The sequence below is a fragment of the Ictalurus furcatus genome, chromosome 26 (assembly GCF_023375685.1).
Source record: "Ictalurus furcatus strain D&B chromosome 26, Billie_1.0, whole genome shotgun sequence".
Taxonomy (NCBI): domain Eukaryota; kingdom Metazoa; phylum Chordata; class Actinopteri; order Siluriformes; family Ictaluridae; genus Ictalurus; species Ictalurus furcatus.
The window spans coordinates 11,201,058-11,221,197 of NC_071280.1; the positions used below are offsets into that span (position 1 = coordinate 11,201,058).

The following is a 20,140-nucleotide window of genomic DNA, read 5'->3' on the forward strand; positions in this document are numbered from 1 at the left end:
ATTGGCCATGTACAAACAAGCGCTTTTATAGCAGCTTGTCACGTTTCATTCATTTTCAATAACCAAGTTATCCTGCTCAGGACTGTGGTGGATCTGGAACCTGGAACACTAGATGGGACAATGAACACACTCATTCACACCTAGGGGCAATTTAAGGTAGCCAGTTCACCCATATTTTTGGGAGGGTGGCGGGAACCCATGTGGACACGTTTGACTCTGGGGTTGACAAATCCCTGGGCATCCTAGATTATGTGTCTGGGGTATTTTTTTTTTAGCAGATCAGAATATACGTAGATACATGCTATTGATTCTATAGAACAAAGAAAGAAAACTCTGCTTCTTATTAAGGTAATATGTATGATATGTACACAAATACATTCTAGTTGGTTCATATATTTCTTGGTAGCTTGAGGACTTTGAAGCTATTCTACAGATTAAAGCTTGCACACATGATATGACAGATGAATGTTTCAGAATCAGGAACACATAGAAAGAGAGACAAAACTAAGCAAAATACAGTAATATGCTGTACACAAGATTATAAAAGTCTACTTCTAGTACAACATACTGTCCAGGCACCTCACAGTTTAAATAACATTTCAAGCAAAACAAAGCCATATCACCCTATGGCTCTTGCCTGGGGAAAACTAAGGTTGCTGCTGGAAGTGGTATTAGTGAGGCCAGCAGGGGGTGCTCACCATGTGGTCTGTGTGGGTCCTAATGCCCCATTGTAATGATGAGGAGACTATACTGTTAAAAAAGGACTGTCTTTCTAATGAGATGTTAAACCGAGGTCCAGACACTCTGTGGTCATTAAAAATCCCAGGACATTTCTTGTAAAAGAGTAGGGTATGGCCCTTATCTATCATGTCCCCCAAATAATCTCCATTCCTGAATTGGCTACATCACTCTCCTCTCCTCTCCACCAATAGCTAGTGTATGCTGGGCATTCTGGTGTTCTATGACTGCTGTCGCATTATCCAGGTGGATACTACCCACTGGTGGTTTCCCCATACAATGTAAAGCAGTTTGGGTACCTAGAAAAGTGCCATATAAATCTAAGGAATTATAATTACAATTATTATTAAAACAAATCAAAACACAAAAATACTCAAACATCTACATGCAATGAATAGGGAAAAGGCATTCTATCAAGGGCACAACCCAATATGCTAGTCATCACTTTGAAGGGAATACATCCATCCATTTTCTGTACCACTTATCCTACATAGGGTTGCAGGGAGCCTGGAGTGTATCCCAGGGAACTCGGGGAACAACGCAGGGGACATTCTGGATAGGGTGCCAACTCATTACAGGGCACAATCGCACACACATTCACACACTATGGACAATTTGGAAATGCCTACAATGCATGTCTTTGGACTAGAGGAGGAAACCAGAGTATGCAGAAGAAACCCCCAAAACATGGGGAAAACATGCAAACTGCACGCACGCAGGGCAGAGGTGGGATTCAAACCCTCAACCTTGGAGATGTGAGGCAAATGTGCTAACTACTAAGTTTTCTTTGCAACCAGAACATGGGACTAGGCAGGACATGAGAGCTTTGATTTGCTCAGTAGTCTAGCTAATGAAATTCGAAAAACAGAGTGATGCCTTAGGCACATACTGTATTTGCAATGAAATTGAAATCATCCATCCATCCATCCATCTTCTCTACCGCTTACTCCTTTTCAGGGTCACGGGGAAACCTGGAGCCTATCCCAGGGAGCATCGGGCACAAGGCAGGGTACACCCTGGACAGGGTGCCAATCCATCGCAGGGCGAAATTCAAATCAATTCTATGCTATTTGTATGGCACTTTTAACAACAGCGATTGTCACAAAGTAGCTTTACTGAAACCTGGATCTAGCTTTAGATCCCTAATGAGCATGCAAGAGGTGACAGTGGTGAAGAAAATTTCCCTGACCTGACATGAGGAAGAAATCTTGAGAAGGAACCAGACTCAAAAGAGAACCTATCCTCTTCTGGGTAACAATCAGTATGTTTACATGGACAACAATAATCCGATATTAACCCGATTAAGACAATACTCTGATTAAGAAACTACCATGTAAACAGCGACTACCTTTAATCTGACTAAATTCATACTCGAAGTAAACACAAATTGAATTAAGACATGTGGAGTATTCCTATTTTAGTCACATTATGGAAGTGCATTATAGACATGTACACACCTTAATCACACTATTAACAGTGTGTCGGAGTTTTCACCGCATTTTGCGACAGGACACATGTACACACGGCAGTGCTCAACCGTTTGACGACAAATGAGAGCTTGGCTTCGTCCAAAACAGCGTACTTACCTACTGTATAGTAGGTGAAATACACATATTTCGGCTACTCTATAGTAGGCAAGTACGGGGTTTTGGACGCAGCCCATGGCTTCCAGAAGTCGTCTATTAGCACGTATAGTATGACAAACAATTAACTGCACCTGAACTTTTCGTAAAATTAAAAATGAAACAGCCAAAACTGTATATGGTACCATAATGAAGACGAACTGTATGTTGATACGTGATATTCTGGAGGGAACGTCAGATGGCGTGGCGCAGTCACGTAATGACGTGTGCCATTAATTGAGCTATGTTCTATAACATGTAAAACAGGAACATGAAAGGAGTATTCTAAATTTAATATTGTCTCATTCAGAATAAGGTAAATAATTAGATTATTGCTGTCCATGTAAACGTAGTAACTAAGTAATGAGATAATTGCACTATACAGGTGAAGAAGACGAATGATGGAAGGGTCAGGCAGTACCTGAGCAGTTATACCTGCTGCCTTTTACAAGTCCAGGCAGAAAAGCTGCATCTTTCACTCACACACACATGCACACACATGCACACGCACACACGCACACACACACTCAGAGAAAAGCCTTTAGTAGAGTGGCATTCCTGCAAGGTCATTCAATGCTCAAGTAAAATGTGGACATGTACTGTAGCACATGGGATGTAATGATAAGCATACTAAGGATATGCTCAGACTTGGCTATCCATATGTAGAGAAAGACCTTTAGATTCACACAAAGAGCAAATTGAGATTATTTAACGTTAAAACAGGACCTCTGGCACATGTAAGCATGGAAGGAGCATATGGTGCACACAATCTGTCCATTCCACAGCATCTTAGCTCAGCATCTGAGATGAATATTACACAGATGGTTATATATGCGTTTATAGATGAGTTTTTTTGTGATTGTTCTGGCTAAACATGCTTGATTTTGCTGCATCTTTTTTAAAAATTTGCGATGTAATTTGTGTAGTATTTTGTGCTTTTTTTGTGAAAATCTTGTTGAATTGGTGAAATTACAACTGCACTAAATGTTTCGAAGTGATGTTTGTTGGTAAATGAGACCTTTTAGCTGTACTCATGTTCGACACACATGAATCAAAGAGGGCTTTCGTTGAATGTGCATTGTGATGATGTCACATGACACATCTTAGCCCAAATCTCCAGAAAATTTTAAATAATTGTGAAAAAATTCTCTTCCGAATATTGCGGAGTTTGCTTGATTTTTTCATTAATTTCTGCAATCACAAAATCATGAAATCCTGGACGGAATGACTAATGCAGAAACATGAAATGTGCATATTTCTAAACAGTCTTATTACATTGTTAGCAATTTCAGCATTTTGGGTGTAACATATTTCTTAACTTGATGCATAATTGATGTCTACATAAAAAATAAATAGCTCACCTTCTGGTCATGACTGTAGGCCAGAGCCCAGTCCTCTTGTGAAGGGTGAAAAAGCAGACTCAATACGTAGAAACTGAGACGGTATTTCTGGTAACTGGCCCCTTCATCGGAGCTGATGAGGATACTGCTTTCGAACTCCGGGTCTGTCAACACCATTACCTATCACAGAAAAAAAGACAAGATGATTTTTTTCTCAATGATTGAAGGTTACTATAGGGTTCTACCTGGCATTTTGGTTCAACCATACACATTTTATTACTGAGGGATACTTTATTTTCCTTTGGTGTTTTTTTTTTTCTATTTTTAAAGTTTTTGCTGTAATATTGTTTGCCATATTGTTGGGAGTTTGAATTTCAACAATTCCACAGCCATCCATGGTGCTGAGCCAAGGTGTGAGGGATAGCATACTCTCCTGGCATACTCTCCACTGTCAGAACGACACTAAGCAATCGTTGGCTTCTATGAACTCTAGTATGTGGAAGAAGGCAGATAGCACTTATCTCAGTGTGCGTTACTCTGCTCTAAGATGTGTCTGAGGAAGGATGTGCTTGCCATCACCCTCATGTGTTACCTACATGGCAAGGTAGCCATTGTATGATGGGGAAAGCTGCCTGGTAGGTGGGAACTGTGAGATAACCAAATTGGAGGTAAAATGGGGAAAATTTTGCAAACTCAAAATAAATCTGGTTTTATCAGGATCTGCCAGCCAATCAATATCCAGGATGAATAGGAAATATAGGTGGTCATGACTAGATGTATTTTTAAAAAGTAAGTGTAAATAAACATGGCTTTGGTACAATATTTTCTTATATTACACTTTGCACACATTCTGGTACATCACAGCAAAAGACTTCTACATTATTTAGCTAATATTACATGATGTCAGATGGTATTAGCATTAAATATTACCAGCATTATAGCTACATGCAATGTGCTTAATAAACTGAACCTTCCAGTGAAACTGAATGAAGTTCAGCTGAATTAATGTGAGCTTGAATGATGTGTGTGTGTGTGTGTGTGTGTGTGTGTGTGTTTCACTTTACAGAAACATGCACTATATGTTCTAATATGTTTTAAAATGACTATATTAATAAATATTAACCCATGAAAGTATCTGGTTTAGAAATTATTTAAGAAAATTATTTACAAAATGATTTTGTTTTCGAATTTTAAAGACCATAAATCCTGGAAAAAAATAAAAATAAACATTACTGACAAGCATATATGATAATATTGTGGTCTTGATAGTCTTACATTGCCTATCTCTGCTGGGATTATACCATTTATTAGTTATTAATGGATTTCTCTTATGTGATTATACCATTTATTAATTAGGTAATGAGATTAAATGATTGCTTAATAAGAAGCACTCAGACAGAACTTCATGAAAACCAAACAATATTTGAGTTTACAGAACAATAATGTGTTTGGATGTAGTTAAAAACATTTATTTTCTAATTGTCTCAAACTATAAATCTGAGTAATCTTAAAATGTAGCCTTTGTTGGGGTGCAAATTTAAATTTCATTATTTTAGGATATTGCTAGTTGGAATGTGAAATCTTTGGCACCCCATACGTCTGTGCTCTTCACCTAGATAGAACCTTGTAATGAATATACAGAGAAAAATAAAAGATCTCAGGTAGGAGAGTGGAAAATAATGTTTGGCAATGATTTAGTGATTACGACTTATAGGCATGAAGAAAGTTAAGGCGTTGCTTTTGATTTGTGAGCATTTAGTGTCTGGAGTTTTCTGCCTGCTAGCTCACTCTAAATAAACATAATTATATGAGTCAGTTCATTTCCATGGGTTGACTCGTTTTTGCTCCTTAATGAACCTACTCCCTTTCCTTTGGCTCCTTGCACTTTCTTCCACTAAACCAGTGGTCACCAACCCTGTTCCTGTTAAATCTACCTTCCTGAAGACTTTAGCTCCAACCATAATCGTGCCCACCTGACCATTTAATTATTGCTTTAAGATGTTCTTGATCAACTAACACAAGTGCGTTAGATTTTGGTTTGAGATGAAACCTGCAGGAAAGTAAATCTCAAGCAAGAGGGTTGGTGACCACTGAACTAAAGTATTCTTAGCAAGTCCTACTCAGCTTCTTCTCTCATTTCCAGAGTCTAACACTTTTTATAAGGTCACATCAAGCAATCCAAATGAAGTTTGAGTGACATTGATTTGGGATCAGTGTCCAGTGCCAACCTTATAAAAATCTGCACTGGAGATCAGAAGGAAACATTGATCCCTTGTGAACCCTTGCAAGATGACAAGTGGTCTTTGCCGTCAATATGATTTGAACTTAGCTGCCCCTGATATTTAAAGGTTAAGCAAGCATACACTTTAAGAGAGCCACCACTATGATGGGTCCTATAGGAAATGTCACTTCATGTAGAATTGCTTCGATCTAGTGTGACCAAGCTTGTCGCTCTGGCAGAGTCACTCAGCTTATTCAAACAGCAAGAATGAAGGTTTTAATGAATTGCACTGTCTGGATTGGATGTGCAAAATTGATAAGCACACACCAAGCATGATGAAGGCAAATTGAGAATGCCACTTACATCTTCTCAAGCAGGTAATATAAGCTTAGAATCATATAATATGGTGAAGCAAGACAGGAGAAAAGAAGGAAGAAGAGGTTATGAAGTTGACAGTTACATTATGGATCATTACTTGCACAATAGAGCTGATTGGGTTTGCTTTAGGATATACTTATGTATCATTAGTGACTCTCAAGTGAGAATAATATACATATTGTAGACTAATGAGGACCAAGATGAAAAAAAATATGACTTAACTGCATAATGTAATGGGTGAAGGTATGTAGATACCAAGCCAGCCTGTATTTCTCGCTGCCTTTTCAAGCTTTTCCCAGTCAATCGGATTTGAATTGGAGAAAAAAAAGGGGTGCATTTGTCACTGACAAACATCCAACCCCTCTCCCCAAGCTTTAACTATGAATCCCTCCAGGCGGTGATTTAGATAAATTGTTTTTCATTAAGTGCCAATAAACCGCCAGGCGAATTGCAGCCAGGATTTGCACATGCTGAGGCCCTTCAAATTTTACCATTCATTACAGGCTCTAGAAGATGGCACAGGACCCCCTCACAGTTTCCACTGTCTCCATAGCTTGTCAGATACAATTTGCCAGGTTTAAGGGGGTAATCATTTTCTATAACATTGTTTTAAGCAAAAGCATTTATTATGGAAGGGAAATTACTTGTGACCTTGGATTCTTGAGGATGCTATTGGAATTTTACTTAAGTGAGCCAGAGAACGAAGAGTCCTTCAAGGAATCTTGCTATAAGGAGACAATTTTGCACTGGGTAATACATAGTGGGGTCACAGTACTTGACCCAGAGCACTATGGTGTTGCGTAAAAATAAAAAATAAAATAAAAAAAAAGCATAAAACATAATGCAATTACTGAAAGTAGTTTTTCACTGATTTCAAAATTTTCTATATATATATATATATATATATATATATATATATATATATATATATATATATATATAATTTATATGTCATAATGTACAGGCTTTCAAATGAACAAATCAAACAAAAGCAATTAAAATAGTCGAAACACAATGAATGCTTCAAGTGGTTTCAACTTATAATGATTTCTCCAGTTTCAAAATATTTCAACCCCTTCATGGCAAGCATCTTCAGTACTTAGTAGAGAACCCTTTTGCTATTATGACCTGCTGCAAATGAGACACATAGCCAGACGCCAGCTTCTGGCAGTGTTCCTGAGGAATCTTAGCCCATTCCTCATGAGCAATGGCCTCCAGGTCAGTAAAATTCTTGCATGCTGCAACCACCTTTTCAAATCCCACCTGCCTTCACAACCTGCCTTCTCAGAAATCTGGTTGCACCCGTTGATAGCTTCCATTTTCTGCCCCCGTCCAAGTATTTCATTCATTTTCTACCCCTAGCCAGTTCAGGAATTTCATGTGTTCCAGCTCAAGCACACCTCATGCAACCAATGAAGCCCTTGATTAGTTGCATCAGGTGTGCTTGTGACAACACCTGTTTTGCATATTTGTGCTGTTGTGAGGGATTCTATTCTATTTAGGGGGTTGAGTAATTTTTAACTGGAGAAAGCATTATAAGTTGGATTTTCGGTTGAATTTAGGGAAACCACTTGAAGCATTCATTCTGCTGAACTATTTCAACTGCTTTTGTTTGATTTGTTCACTGCAAACAATCTGTACATTTTGACAATAATAATTATTAGAATACTTTTGATTGCAACTATATATATATATATATATATCTATTGTCACAAGTTCCCCTTTAAGCAGCGCGCTGTGGAGCATGTGAGCGTGCACGAGCAGGTGCGCGAGCACCAGCTTTTCCCTTGTGGACAATCGTGACATTTCGACACGTGCATTTGTTTATGTTTCTGTTATGTCTCCTCCCTGTTCTGTCATTGGTTGTTGTTTCATGTGTGTCTGAATCGCCCTCAGCCGTCAGCCATTACGTATATATACCGTGCGCCTCCCAGCGCACGGCGCGGAATATTGAATGAGTTATAGTATCTTAGTTTAGAGTCCTTACGGTAGATAACCATAGTCCATGTCATGTCATGTCATGTCGGTTCATGGTTCATGTTTAGGTTAGTTAGTTTAGTTCACGCTGGTTTCTCTGCTACCAGTCCCGCGCTATAGTTCATGTTTCTTGTTTTGTTTCTCGACCCTGTATTTCCGTGACCGCGACCTTGATTCCTGCCTCGCCCCTTTATGCCTGTTTGCCGATCGCCTGAACTTTGCATGTTACTGGATTACGTTTGTGGATCACGTTTTGGATTTGTCTGCCTATCTCTCTCTTAAATAAAACTGTTCATACTGCGATTGCATCCTACCTTATCTCCGTTACATCACGATATGTGACAGAATATTCCGCCCATCATGGATGCAGCACGAGAACGAAGAGGACGCAGAACCCGGAGGTCCACACCAATCATCCCCGCCTTGGATTCTATGCAGTTTTCACAATGGACTTTCATGGACCTTCCCGATCGGTATGATGGCTTCTTTGGTTATCCGGACTATTTTATGATAGACTGCCAGAGTTACTTCTCAAGCCTGTTTGATCCGAAGGCAAGGGAGAGACAATGGATTAAGTTCATGATGTCCCGATTTTTTGGCCCAGCTCGCAAGTGGGCACAGCGAGTAGCAGCCATGAGACCCCGGGTACTGGAGGACAGTAGGCAGTTTTCGGACCTGTTTCTGAGGGAGTTTGGAGAACCAGGGCAGAGCTACAACTTGGATGAGCTGTTGAAGGGAGTTGATGTGGCGAACAGTGCTGATCTTCTATTCCACATGCATTATGAGCGGATGAGCCACCAAGTTGATGTTAACATGGACAACCAAGCTTGGCGCACACCCAAGCCTGTTAACCAAGTTCTGTTCACGTCCAAGCCTGTTGACCCAGTTGACCAAGTCAGGTTCACGTCCAAGCCTGCTGACCCAGTTGACCAAGTCATGCTCAAGTCCAACCCTGCTGATCAAGTCATGCTCAGGTTCGAGCCTCCTGACCCAGTTGACCAAGTCATGCTCATGTCCAAGCCTGCTGACCAAGTCATGCTCATGTCCAAGCCTGCTAACCAAGTCATGCTCAAGTCCAAACCTGCTGACCAAGTTCCGTTCAGGTCCAAACCTGCTGACCAAGTTCCGTTCACGTCCAAGCCTGCTGACCCAGTTGACCAAGTCATACTCATGTCCAAGCCTGCTGACCAAGTCATGCTCATGTCCAAGCCTGCTAACCAAATCATGCTCAAGTCCACACCTGCTGACCAAGTTCGGCCCACGCCCAAGTCTACTGACCCGGTCGCCCAAGTTCAGCACACGCCCGAGTCTACCGACCCGGTAGACTCCGCCGAGGACGTAGCTCCACTTTCATGCTCTGACGAGGACGTCGCCCTGCTCCCCTGCTCTGCTGAGTACAGCGCTCTGTTTCCCTGTTCAGCCGAGGACGTCGCTCCGCTTTCATGCTCCACCGAGGACTTCGCTCAGCCTGCCTGCCCTGCTGTGGTCGTCGCTCTGCCTTCATGCTCCGCCGAGGACTTCGCTCAGCCTGTCTACCCAGCTGTGGTCGTCGCTCTGCCTACCTGTTCAGCTGAGGACGTCGCTCCACTTTCATGCTCCGCCGAGGACGTCGCTCCGCTTCCCTGCTCTGCCGAGGACGTCGCTCTGCTTCCCTGCTCCGCCGAGGAAGTCGCTCTGCTTTTTGTTCTGCCATGTAGGTCGCTCTGCTTTTTTGTTTCGCCAAGAACGCCGTGCGGTCTCCAGGCTCTGCTTGGGACATTCTGCCCAGGGGGCCGGGGCCGCCAATGGAGATGGATGTTTCATAGCACTCCGGGAGGAGTGTCCCTGGGGAGGGGGGGGGGGGGTTTCTTCCCTTTAGGAAGGACTTCTTTTGCAACCTTTCCAAACATTTCCAGTGAGTCTGTGCCCACGGTAGCCTCAGATTCCTGTTCTTGGCTGACAGGAGTACAACCTGATGTGGTCTTCTCCACCTCAAGGTTTGACATGTTGAGCATTCTGAGATTCTCTTCTGCTTAGCACAGTTGTAAAGAGTGTTTATTTGTGATACTGAAGCCTTCCTGTCAGCTCAAACCAGTCAGGCGATTCTCTTCTGACATCTCTCTAAACTAGGGGAGTTAGTTGGACTGTTAATCACCCAGAGCTTAGCCCAGATTCTTCTCCATCAAAAATCTTTTTAAAATGTGATTCTAAATAGACTTTCCATGCATTTTTTCTTGCATGTGGGGCTACTTGCTTAAAAAATCTGAAAATTGGATAAAAAGTTGGATTTATCACAAAACTTGGGTGTTATTACTGTTTGTAGAACTACCAGACCAATAAAATCTAAAGCTTTTTGTCTATCTAACATGAAACTAGGCTAGTTTGGTGTCACTAGCCAAGAAGAGGCACAACTAAGCTATGACTGCATGGGTTTAGCTGCTACAGTGCCATGCAAAGTTCATTAGCCATCCTTATGCTCTGCTCATACCATGTTCACATAACTTGGAACTCATATAGCCATTTACACACCTGGAGAGAATGTTAGTGTTTCAGTTTCAACCCCTTTCAGTTTAAAAAAAAAAAAAGTTAAATAAAAAAAAATTTATCTGTGTATATCGATTTTTCCCCTCACACTAACTGATGTGTGCGATAGCGTTTGGCAGAATTGAGACCTGTCAGCCAATAAGACACGGGTATTTCCATGTATTTTCCTGTAAACCCTGTATGAATGGTCTTTCCTCTGTTCACTGAAGATAAAATACAACGCACTTTCACTGAAGATACAAAATTATAACAATGCCCCCTGAAATTACCTGCCATCGATGGGGAGAGGAAGCTCGCAAGCACCCCCTCCACCTTCGGCATAGCTAAACAGCCATGCTTTTCATTTCCCCTGATGGCCGAATAATCTGACGTTGGGCGTTATAAATACGGCTACTGTATGGTTTTCCCCAGAAGCGTGATATTTCATCATGCACTTCTAGAAAAAAGGGGAGTTTTCTGTGGTGTGAGGGAGATTTATTTTTATCCAGCCTACCATGAGCCACTTCCTCTTCCCCAGGCCAGTCTAGATTTAGTTTTTCAACTGCCTTAGTAATCATTCAAGCAGCTGAATTGCCACGTCACCTGATCACGGCAGGCCTATAAATAGTCATGATGTTACACAAGCTTTAGATACCAGTCACGTGCGAGAGCGCTTCCCAAAGCGTGAAGCTCACGCAACGTTGAGTTCCCTTTGAAAGGGAACAGAATGCAATGATTTGCAAATCTCAAACCCATATGTTATTCACAATACAACATAGAAAATATATCAAATGTTTAAACTTAAAACATTTGAAGAAAATGTATTTTTTTAAATAAATAAAATTTTGAATTTGATGGCCACAACACATCTCAAAAAAGTTGGGAGGGGGGCAACAAAAGGCTGGAAAAGTAAGTGTTACTAAAAACAAACAGCTGGAGGTTAATTGGCAGCAAATCAGTAACATGATTAGGTATAAAAAGAGTATCTTAGAGAAGCAGAGTCTTTCAGTTGTAAAGGGTCCTCTAAACTAAAGAGGAGAGGGACAATCCGGCTTTTTTATCAGCGCTCGGTTCAAAAGTCTGCATCTCTGACGGTGCATTAGTGCCTATGAAATGGGCAGCTTACACATCTGGAAAGGCACAATCAATGCTGAAAGGTATATACAGGTTTTAGAGCAACATCTGCTTCCATCCAAATTCCATCCCATCTTTACTTCTGAGAGACTCTGCCTCTCTAAGATGCTCTTTTTATACTTAGTCATGTTACTGACCTGTTGCCAATTAACCTAATTAGTTGCAAAGTGTTCCTCCAGATGTTTCTTTTCACTAAGGCTTACTTTTCCAGCCTTTTGTCGCCCCACCCCAACTTTTCTGAGGTGTGTTGCAGCCATCAAATTCAAAATTACCTTATTTTTTCCTTAAAATGGTACATTTCCTCAGTTTAAACATTTTATATGTTTTCCATGTTCTATTGTGAATAACATATAGGTTTATGAAATTTGCAAATCATTACATTCTCATTTTATTTACATTTTACAGTGTCCCAAATTTTTGCTATTGGGGTTGTATGTCCCATTCCTAAAATTGATTAAAAAAAACATCAGGATTTGGCCTGAAGACCAGACCACAATCAAATCAGAGAGAGAAAGCCTATGTTGATTACTTTGTTTTTGCCTTGTTTTTTTTACCTGCACATGATAGTCAGGGACAAATGTGTCTTTGCAGGACGAAAAGGATAGATTAAGAGTTTGAGGGATAAACACTGAATGTTATTAGCAGAAGCTTTCAGCAGTAAGCTGCAACGGCTTAATCCATATCCTCTAAATACTGATCCAAGGGGCAGAATGGTAAACACTAGTTCTAGAGAACAAAAAAAAGAAGAAGAAAAAAAAAACAGAAAGAAAACTCAAAGTGGAATTAATCATTTTAGACATGATCAATTAACTTTGTTTGGAAAAGACGAACAGTCAAGTGGAAGCAGAACAATGCCTGATAGTGATGCCCTTTTTACTTGTATTCTTAGAATACAAGAAGCAATAGCCCTCTGTCTCTGTTAATGTAGGCGATCTTTAAAATGGTGCATTCATAATTGTTAGGACCTCTAATATCTGTTAGTTTTGGTTGATGCATTGTGTGGAGAGCATTAATTACACCGACTGGAGCGACTTGGTGTAGGATCCATTCATTGGTCTACATTTTTGCATTCTTGGTTCATCTAAAGTGAAAAGAATCTGATCTGGAGCCAGTGGCCATTTTGTTTTCAGGCATAGGAGTCTGAAGAAGACCTAGCTCAAGTTTCTGCTGACCTACTCCCATGACTCTGTCCAAACCTGTTCTCAAATTCAAGAGTATACTTTGTAAATCAAATGCTTTTCACAGCGCTTGTTAGTCTTTTCTAATTTAATTGCTGTCTTAGAGAGCTGAGTCTACTTTAGCCCTCAGGGAGAGGCTTACAGGCTCGTCTGAGATCGAGGGATGGAGGCCATGTTATTAGACACTACACACGTTCTCGCTGAAGCCTTAATTCACTTATTGGGCTGCCAGACCTCTTGTCACACATCTCCTGCTGTCTCTGTGATGAAAAGAGCGAGACAGAGAGAAAACCGGAACAAGAAATTGGAGGCCAGTACGAGCTTTGGTAAAATGTAGAAGACTCAAGTAATGAGGTGAGAAGTGGAGATTACTGATGCTTTGAATTATCCAGTTCCAGGCCATAAATTCAACAAAAAAAAATCCGCAAAGATTTTATTCAGAACTTGACAATAGAACACCTGATTGGTGTTTTAACCTGCTGCCCTTCTTATGTCAAACTAATTCCTTTTTAACGAATGTCTATTGTGGTTTTTTAAATCAAGACTCAAAACATAATTTTTCTAAATTAGCGTTTTAATCTGTGTGGTTGTGTCATGCATGGTTTACCTCATATTAGAGTTTTATGTGCATGGACCTCCCTGCTTTGTGCTTGACTCTAGACAAGGAAGTCAGATATTGATCATGAAAAGTTTATAATGTTTATGAAAGTACAGCTGGGAATTTTCCAGAAATTATGTTGAAGCTGCTTTATTGCACTGTCGATCCCTCAAAACTCCAGGGTTCAGGGTTTGATGATGAGCTCTGCTACATGTCTATGCAAAGTTTGCAGGATTTTGCTTTCTATGTATGGCTTTCCTGTGAGTAATCCAGTTTCCTCCCACTTTCCAAACTGGTTGGTGGGTAGGTAGGTTGGTGGGTGTTTTTTTTTTTTTTAGAAATTGCTGCATTACAGTAATGGTAAAAACAAACATTTACAGATAACATAAATACATAATATATAAATAAACACAAATACAATAAAAAAATTATATATATACATTTATTTATTTAAAAAGTGCACAGTGTAAAAAAATACAAAAAAAAAAGTCTGGGTTACACATGTAACCCTGTTCCCTGAGAAGGGAACAAGACGTTACGTGAGCTTCACGCTGTGGGAAGTGCCCTCATGCATGACCGGTATCTGAAGTCAGATGAAGTGGCATAACACACGTCGCCTGACTATAAAGTGGTGCCTATAAACCATTTTATTAGTCGTCATTCGCAGTTCTTGTTGCAGATTACTCCAATGCGACCCTTCAACGGTGTAAACATTTTCTCCCTGTATTGACACACTCAAACAAAAAGAGAGCCAGAACTTTCTCCTTTACCCTGCCAGTCTTAAGGTGCTGCACAATAACACCACACACGTCTTCTCGTCTCCTGAGGATGCACAGAGATTAACAGATGGCATTTAACTTCTTATGTCTCTTCTGTGTTGAATTAGCAAAGTGAAGCAGGGCTCTACAGTGCGACCATTTCACTCGCATTTGCAACTGAAAAGTACTTTATGCAACTGTGAAAAAATAATTAGGCGCATCAGTGCGAGTGACCTGTTTGGAGTTGTATAATACAATCGGAATAAAAACTCCAAAAACTCCAAAATGCATCTACACCGCGCAAGTTACTTACGCACTCCTTTTCATCACCTCAGTCAACCGAACAAGTGTGCAAATACTGCAAAGAAGCCATTATGATGACGAGTAACACTGAACATCATCTGCGTCTCTCAACTTGCTGATCTCACAAAATGATCACGCAACATGACCTGAACCTGCAACTGTGACATGCTCGTGTAGACACAGCGGCGTCAGGCGGAATAAATTAATCATAATGCTAATACTATAAGATTGGGTATAATTGAAACTTCTTTATTAAATAATTCCTCACCAATCAAAATCAAGTGTAGCAACTGTTCAGTCTGTAAACATACAGTACGCTGCCACTCTCAATTCACTAATTCTAATACACAGAGCCCTCACTTCATTTAAGCTCACGGTTGCCAGATATCACCAGAAAAGTCAACTCCAGTTTTCATGTTTTGATTTAACCCTCCAAAAATCACAATATTATCAGCAGACATGGCAACACTGTATTGGGGGAACCAATCTAAAACTGATAAACAAACAAAAAAAACAAATAGAATGTAAAGACCAAAAATGTGCTTAGTTCTAAATAAATTATTCAATATAAAAAAAATTATATTATAATAAATTCATAAAATAAAATTACCTGAAAATATGAAATTTAGTTTATTAGAAGGTAAATTAATTTGTCATGGCTCTACACTATGTTCCTAAATTCTGTCATAATTGATAAGCTCAAGTTTTCTCATGCCTACTTGTGCGTTATATTGTAGCACATTAACATTACCATCTTTTCAAAAAAAAAAACTAAACTTCAACCGTGCTCCAAAATTTTTGACCATGCTCCTACATTTTTGTATTTAGGAGCTCAAGTGTTCCTAAAAGAAATTGCTACCATAGAGCCCTGGAAGAACACAATATTTACAATTTACCCTAGATGTGACTGTGTTTCTTTTCTCAGGAATTTGCTCACGTGATATTTTCGTTTCGGGATATGCCGAAGGAGGTTTCTGTTGGAACTGTCTTGGTTGACTCCAAGGAATGGTAAAATTGTTTTTGTTGGCTAGTCCTTGCGGGGCATTCAGTTTGTTACCCTGGCTGGCTAGCAAAGTTCATTTATCTGTTTATTTGTGTGTTTGTGGTTATTATTATTCCATGTCATACTCTATTAAGCTCCTTGAGGGACAGCTTTTCTTTTTTTCTGCACTCATGATGTCTGCATTTGTATGTTTTATATGCTCATGGAAACTATTACATGAGTGATTCCCCTTTTATTTCTTGGAACATACATGGTCTTAATGACAAAATGTATTGATGTTTTGTGTAGGAGAAATTCTCACATTGCATTTATACACTATATAAACATTACTTGCAAGCTCATGTGCTTTGAATAAACTAAAGGTTTATTACTTTTATTGGATAGGAAATTAAGTTTGCAGATACATCAAGTTGGATGGGATTCTAATGGTAGATTCTGTTATTCTACAATCACATTGAATGCTTCTAAATATATACTAATGTCAGTTTATGCCCCTAATACTTTTTACCCAGTTTTTTTTGATGCTATAAAAACAAAGCTGCTAACTTTAGATGATATTCCTATTAGTATCAGCGCAGATTTTAATCTTGTGGCAGATAGTATGGATAGATCTGGGCTGTGTAGTCCTAATCAGATCACTGTATATATATAAAAAAAAATTCAATGCTTTTATGAATGATTTAAATATTGTGGACTGTTGAGTCTCATGTTCGTCCTCGCTTTAAGCGTTGATGATTTAATGTTTATCTCTTACAGGATGAAGAGTTTCTGGAATGAAATGTGCTATTAGAAGTAGTTGTATTTCTTACTCTTCTAAAGTTGCTAGGGCTTGTGAAAACCGCTTCCTTAGAAAAAATTGATTCAAGATTTGGGGAGGCTACAGCAGTCTCATTATGATTCAGATAGAGCTCATCTCTTAGAGTCATTGGAAGCTAAATTTAAAAAAGTCTCCAGTGTGAGGTCAGAGTTTCTAATACTTAGAGCTAGACAGCTGTATTATGAACAAGCTAATAGACCAAGTAGACTTCTTGCTCTACGACTCAAACAGTCAGAGAGACTTGCATTAGGGATCCCTCTGGTGCAGTCATAACTAATCCTTCTCATGTTAATACGGTGTTTCCTAATTTCTATGCTGAATTGTATATCTGTAGCTCCTGATGATAGTGCTTATATGGAGGATTTCATTGAGGACCTTACTTTTCCATATCTCTCTGTAGATCAGATAGAACAATTGGATAAGCCAATTTCTTCAGAAGAATTAAGAATTAAGCTGCAGTCTCTATGAAGAAGCACAAGTCTCCTGGACTTGACGATATACCTCCAGAACTTTTGTTGGCGTTTTGGGACTTAATAGGCCCTTCCACAAATCCATTGAGTACTCAATTCAGGTCGGTTATTTCCAAAAAGATCAAAGGGTTGCCTTGAGCTCATTGCTGCTTAAGAGTGGTAAAGATCCACTGGACTGCAGGAGTTATAGACTGCTGTCTTTATTGAATGCAGATATTAAGTTATATGCAAAAGTGATCGCTGAGAGGATCAACACTTGTATCTCTGACCTGGTGCATCCTGATCAGACTGGCTTTATTAGGGGCAGATTAGCTTCAGACGTCTTTTGCAAATAATTGATGTCAGCTTAGGCTCTGGTGTCTCAAATGCCATTTTAAGTTTAGATGCAATGAAAGCATTTGAAAGATTTGAGTGGAGGAATCTGTGGACAGCTCCGATAAAAAAATTGTTTTGGCTCGTCTATTTTTCATATGATTCAAACTGTTTATAATAGTCTAACTGCTTGTGTATCCACAGGATTTGCAGTGTCGGGAAACAAGGCAGGGGTGGCCTCTTTCCCCCATTTTGTTTGCGCTTTTGTTGACACGTCTAACTATGGCTGATAGACAACATTCTTTAGTCTCCCCAATCTGCATTAAGAACACTATTCATCACATTTCATTATATGCAGATGATATCATTATTTTTCTTTGGATGTAAATAAGTCTTTACCTTATGCCTGCTTGATAGATTTGGCTTGTTTATGATCTTTATGATCAGCTTTACGGGCATATGGTGTCCCTTGGGCTTTTCACTTAAAAAACCATCCTTTGCTTGAACATTTGCACAGACTTAATTCAGCCAGTGCAGAGGTTCTCAACCAACCTTTTGTAACTAAAGCCCCCCCAAGCCTCCCCTATCATGTTGCATGCCCAATGTATATGCATATATATGTATATTAGTTTTTGATAGATAGATAGATATTTTTTCACTTTTATGTTTTTGTACTTTTTTAATTACTTTTCATAACTTTTATGATTTTTGAAAATAACTTTTTTGACTTTTATAAAACTATATAACGGACAGGTGTGGAACATGAATGATCAAAAGTGTTTTTGAACACTATAACTACTTTGAACAAGAGAACTAGGCCGTAATAACGTGGACTATTTTACATGTAAAACATGTTGCATTCCATTCGTCTTGCATTTTAAAAACATTCGCATACGAATTATGTAAATTGGGACGAAGGGCACGTCTTGCTATCCATGACATTTTTAAATCAATCAGTGGGAAACCTGTGCTTGCTTCTTTTTACATTCATGTCTGTCAGCTGCTGTGCGATCAAAGGGATGTGCTGCTCCGGCTCTCAGCCAATCACTGAACAGAGCAGACGCAGAGAGAGGTGAGAGTGCAGTGGGAAAGAAAGACGTCGCGGGCACTTAATGTACAGCAAAAGAGACTGTTGATGGCTGCTTTAACCGCATCTAAGAAAGCGATTTTATACGGATGGTCCAATCCACACTGCTGTCCTGTGTCAATTTGGTGCTCTTATATTTTGGATGTTCTTCTTATGGAATGAGCGACAGCTAAATTCCATAAAGCAACAACAAAAACAATTCAGAGCTGGACAGCTGCTATTAGTTTCGTCAGAGACCTTGTATGTTGACTGAGTACTTTGTTTTTAGTTGTGACATATGTTGTGTTTTTGTTTTTGCCTTGTTTTTCATCATAGTGTTTCATCAACGTGTGTGAATATATATATATGTATATATATATATATATATATATATATATATATATATATATGTATATATAATATGTGTGTGTATGTATGTATGTATGTATATGAGTATGTATGGATGTATATACGCTTATAGATACGTTGTATATATACTGCTTTTTCTATAATTTTAATGCTTTTTAAGTTTTCTCTTCCCTAGAATAATTATATCTTGCATGGAATTTTAGTTGGGTTTTTTTGTGTGTGTGTGTTACTGTTTGTCTTTATTGTGTCTTGTTTCATCTTTGTTTTGGTTTTTTTTTTTTTTGTATTTTCCTTTCTTGTAATTGAAAACCAATAAAAAGTTACTAAAGTAAAAAAAAAAAAGGAATAGGAGAACAGGATTACATGCATAACCCAGATGTTCCCTTTCAAAGGGAATTCAAGATTGTGTGAGCTTCACGCTTTGGGAACGAGTATACCCACTCTGTTATACTGAGGGTATGGCCCGTCACAGAGACTCCATCAATAGGGGTGTGGCTGGCCGAAATGGCGGCCACGTAGACCCTAATTGTAGAAGGAGTCAATCTTGCTATGAAACTATCACCACTATCCAAATAGTGATGCACTGCTTTGATGCACCATCATCTCTACTGTCACTGCCAAGCAGACCAGCAACTGCTCCGACTTATACCACTGGTCAGAGCAGTGGACGTAAGTTAAAGGAGCCCTCACTGGACGCAGTAGGTGCAATCTTCCTCGTTCCGGTGTAAAGAATGGAGGAGGACAGAAAGCTTGCAACACTCCTGGCTGGGCAGCAGACTTGATAATCTGACATAGGATATAGGGAGGCCTTGGCTAATCCAGGGGTAAAGTCAAGGCAGGAAGGAGCAAAAGAGATGTCAAGGTCAGCCAAAAGAGCTACCTTTAGGTCAGCAAACTCTCTGAAGATGACTCTAAGGGCTCAAATGGGGCACCTGAGAGACCTTCCCAGACCACAGAAGGTCCCAGGAAGTTATGCATGGTCTGCAGATGGGCACCATGCATACACCTCGAAGTTAGAGAATGTTGCCCAGCAGAGGCTTTACATTTACATTTATTCATTTAGAAGACGCTTTTATCCAAAGTGACTTACAAATGAGGAAATACAAGCAAAGTGATATATCAATCAGAGAACAATGCAAGTAGGGCTACTATACAAGATCTTTAATTGAGTTCTAGAAGAAGCAAAGTGCACAGAGTAGAGGTGTAAGAGCCACAGTAAGGTGTTTTTTTTGTTTGTTTGTTTGTTTGTTTTTTTTAATTAGGCTTCATCAATAGGGATATGGCTGGCTGAAATAGTGGCCACATAGACCCTAATTATAGATGGAGCCAACCCTACTGAGAAGCCGGAATCTAT

General features: G+C 39.6%; 1 protein-coding gene across 1 annotated transcript in view; it reads right to left on the reverse strand.

Annotated features, from left to right (window-relative positions):
* Positions 1–20,140, reverse strand: part of sorcs3a (sortilin related VPS10 domain containing receptor 3a) — a 297,150-nt gene that overhangs the window by 106,470 nt on the left and 170,540 nt on the right. Inside the window, exon 4 of the mRNA XM_053615676.1 lies at positions 3,722–3,880. Coding sequence (XP_053471651.1) covers positions 3,722–3,880 — 159 coding nt within the window. The remainder of the gene's footprint in view (positions 1–3,721; positions 3,881–20,140) is intronic.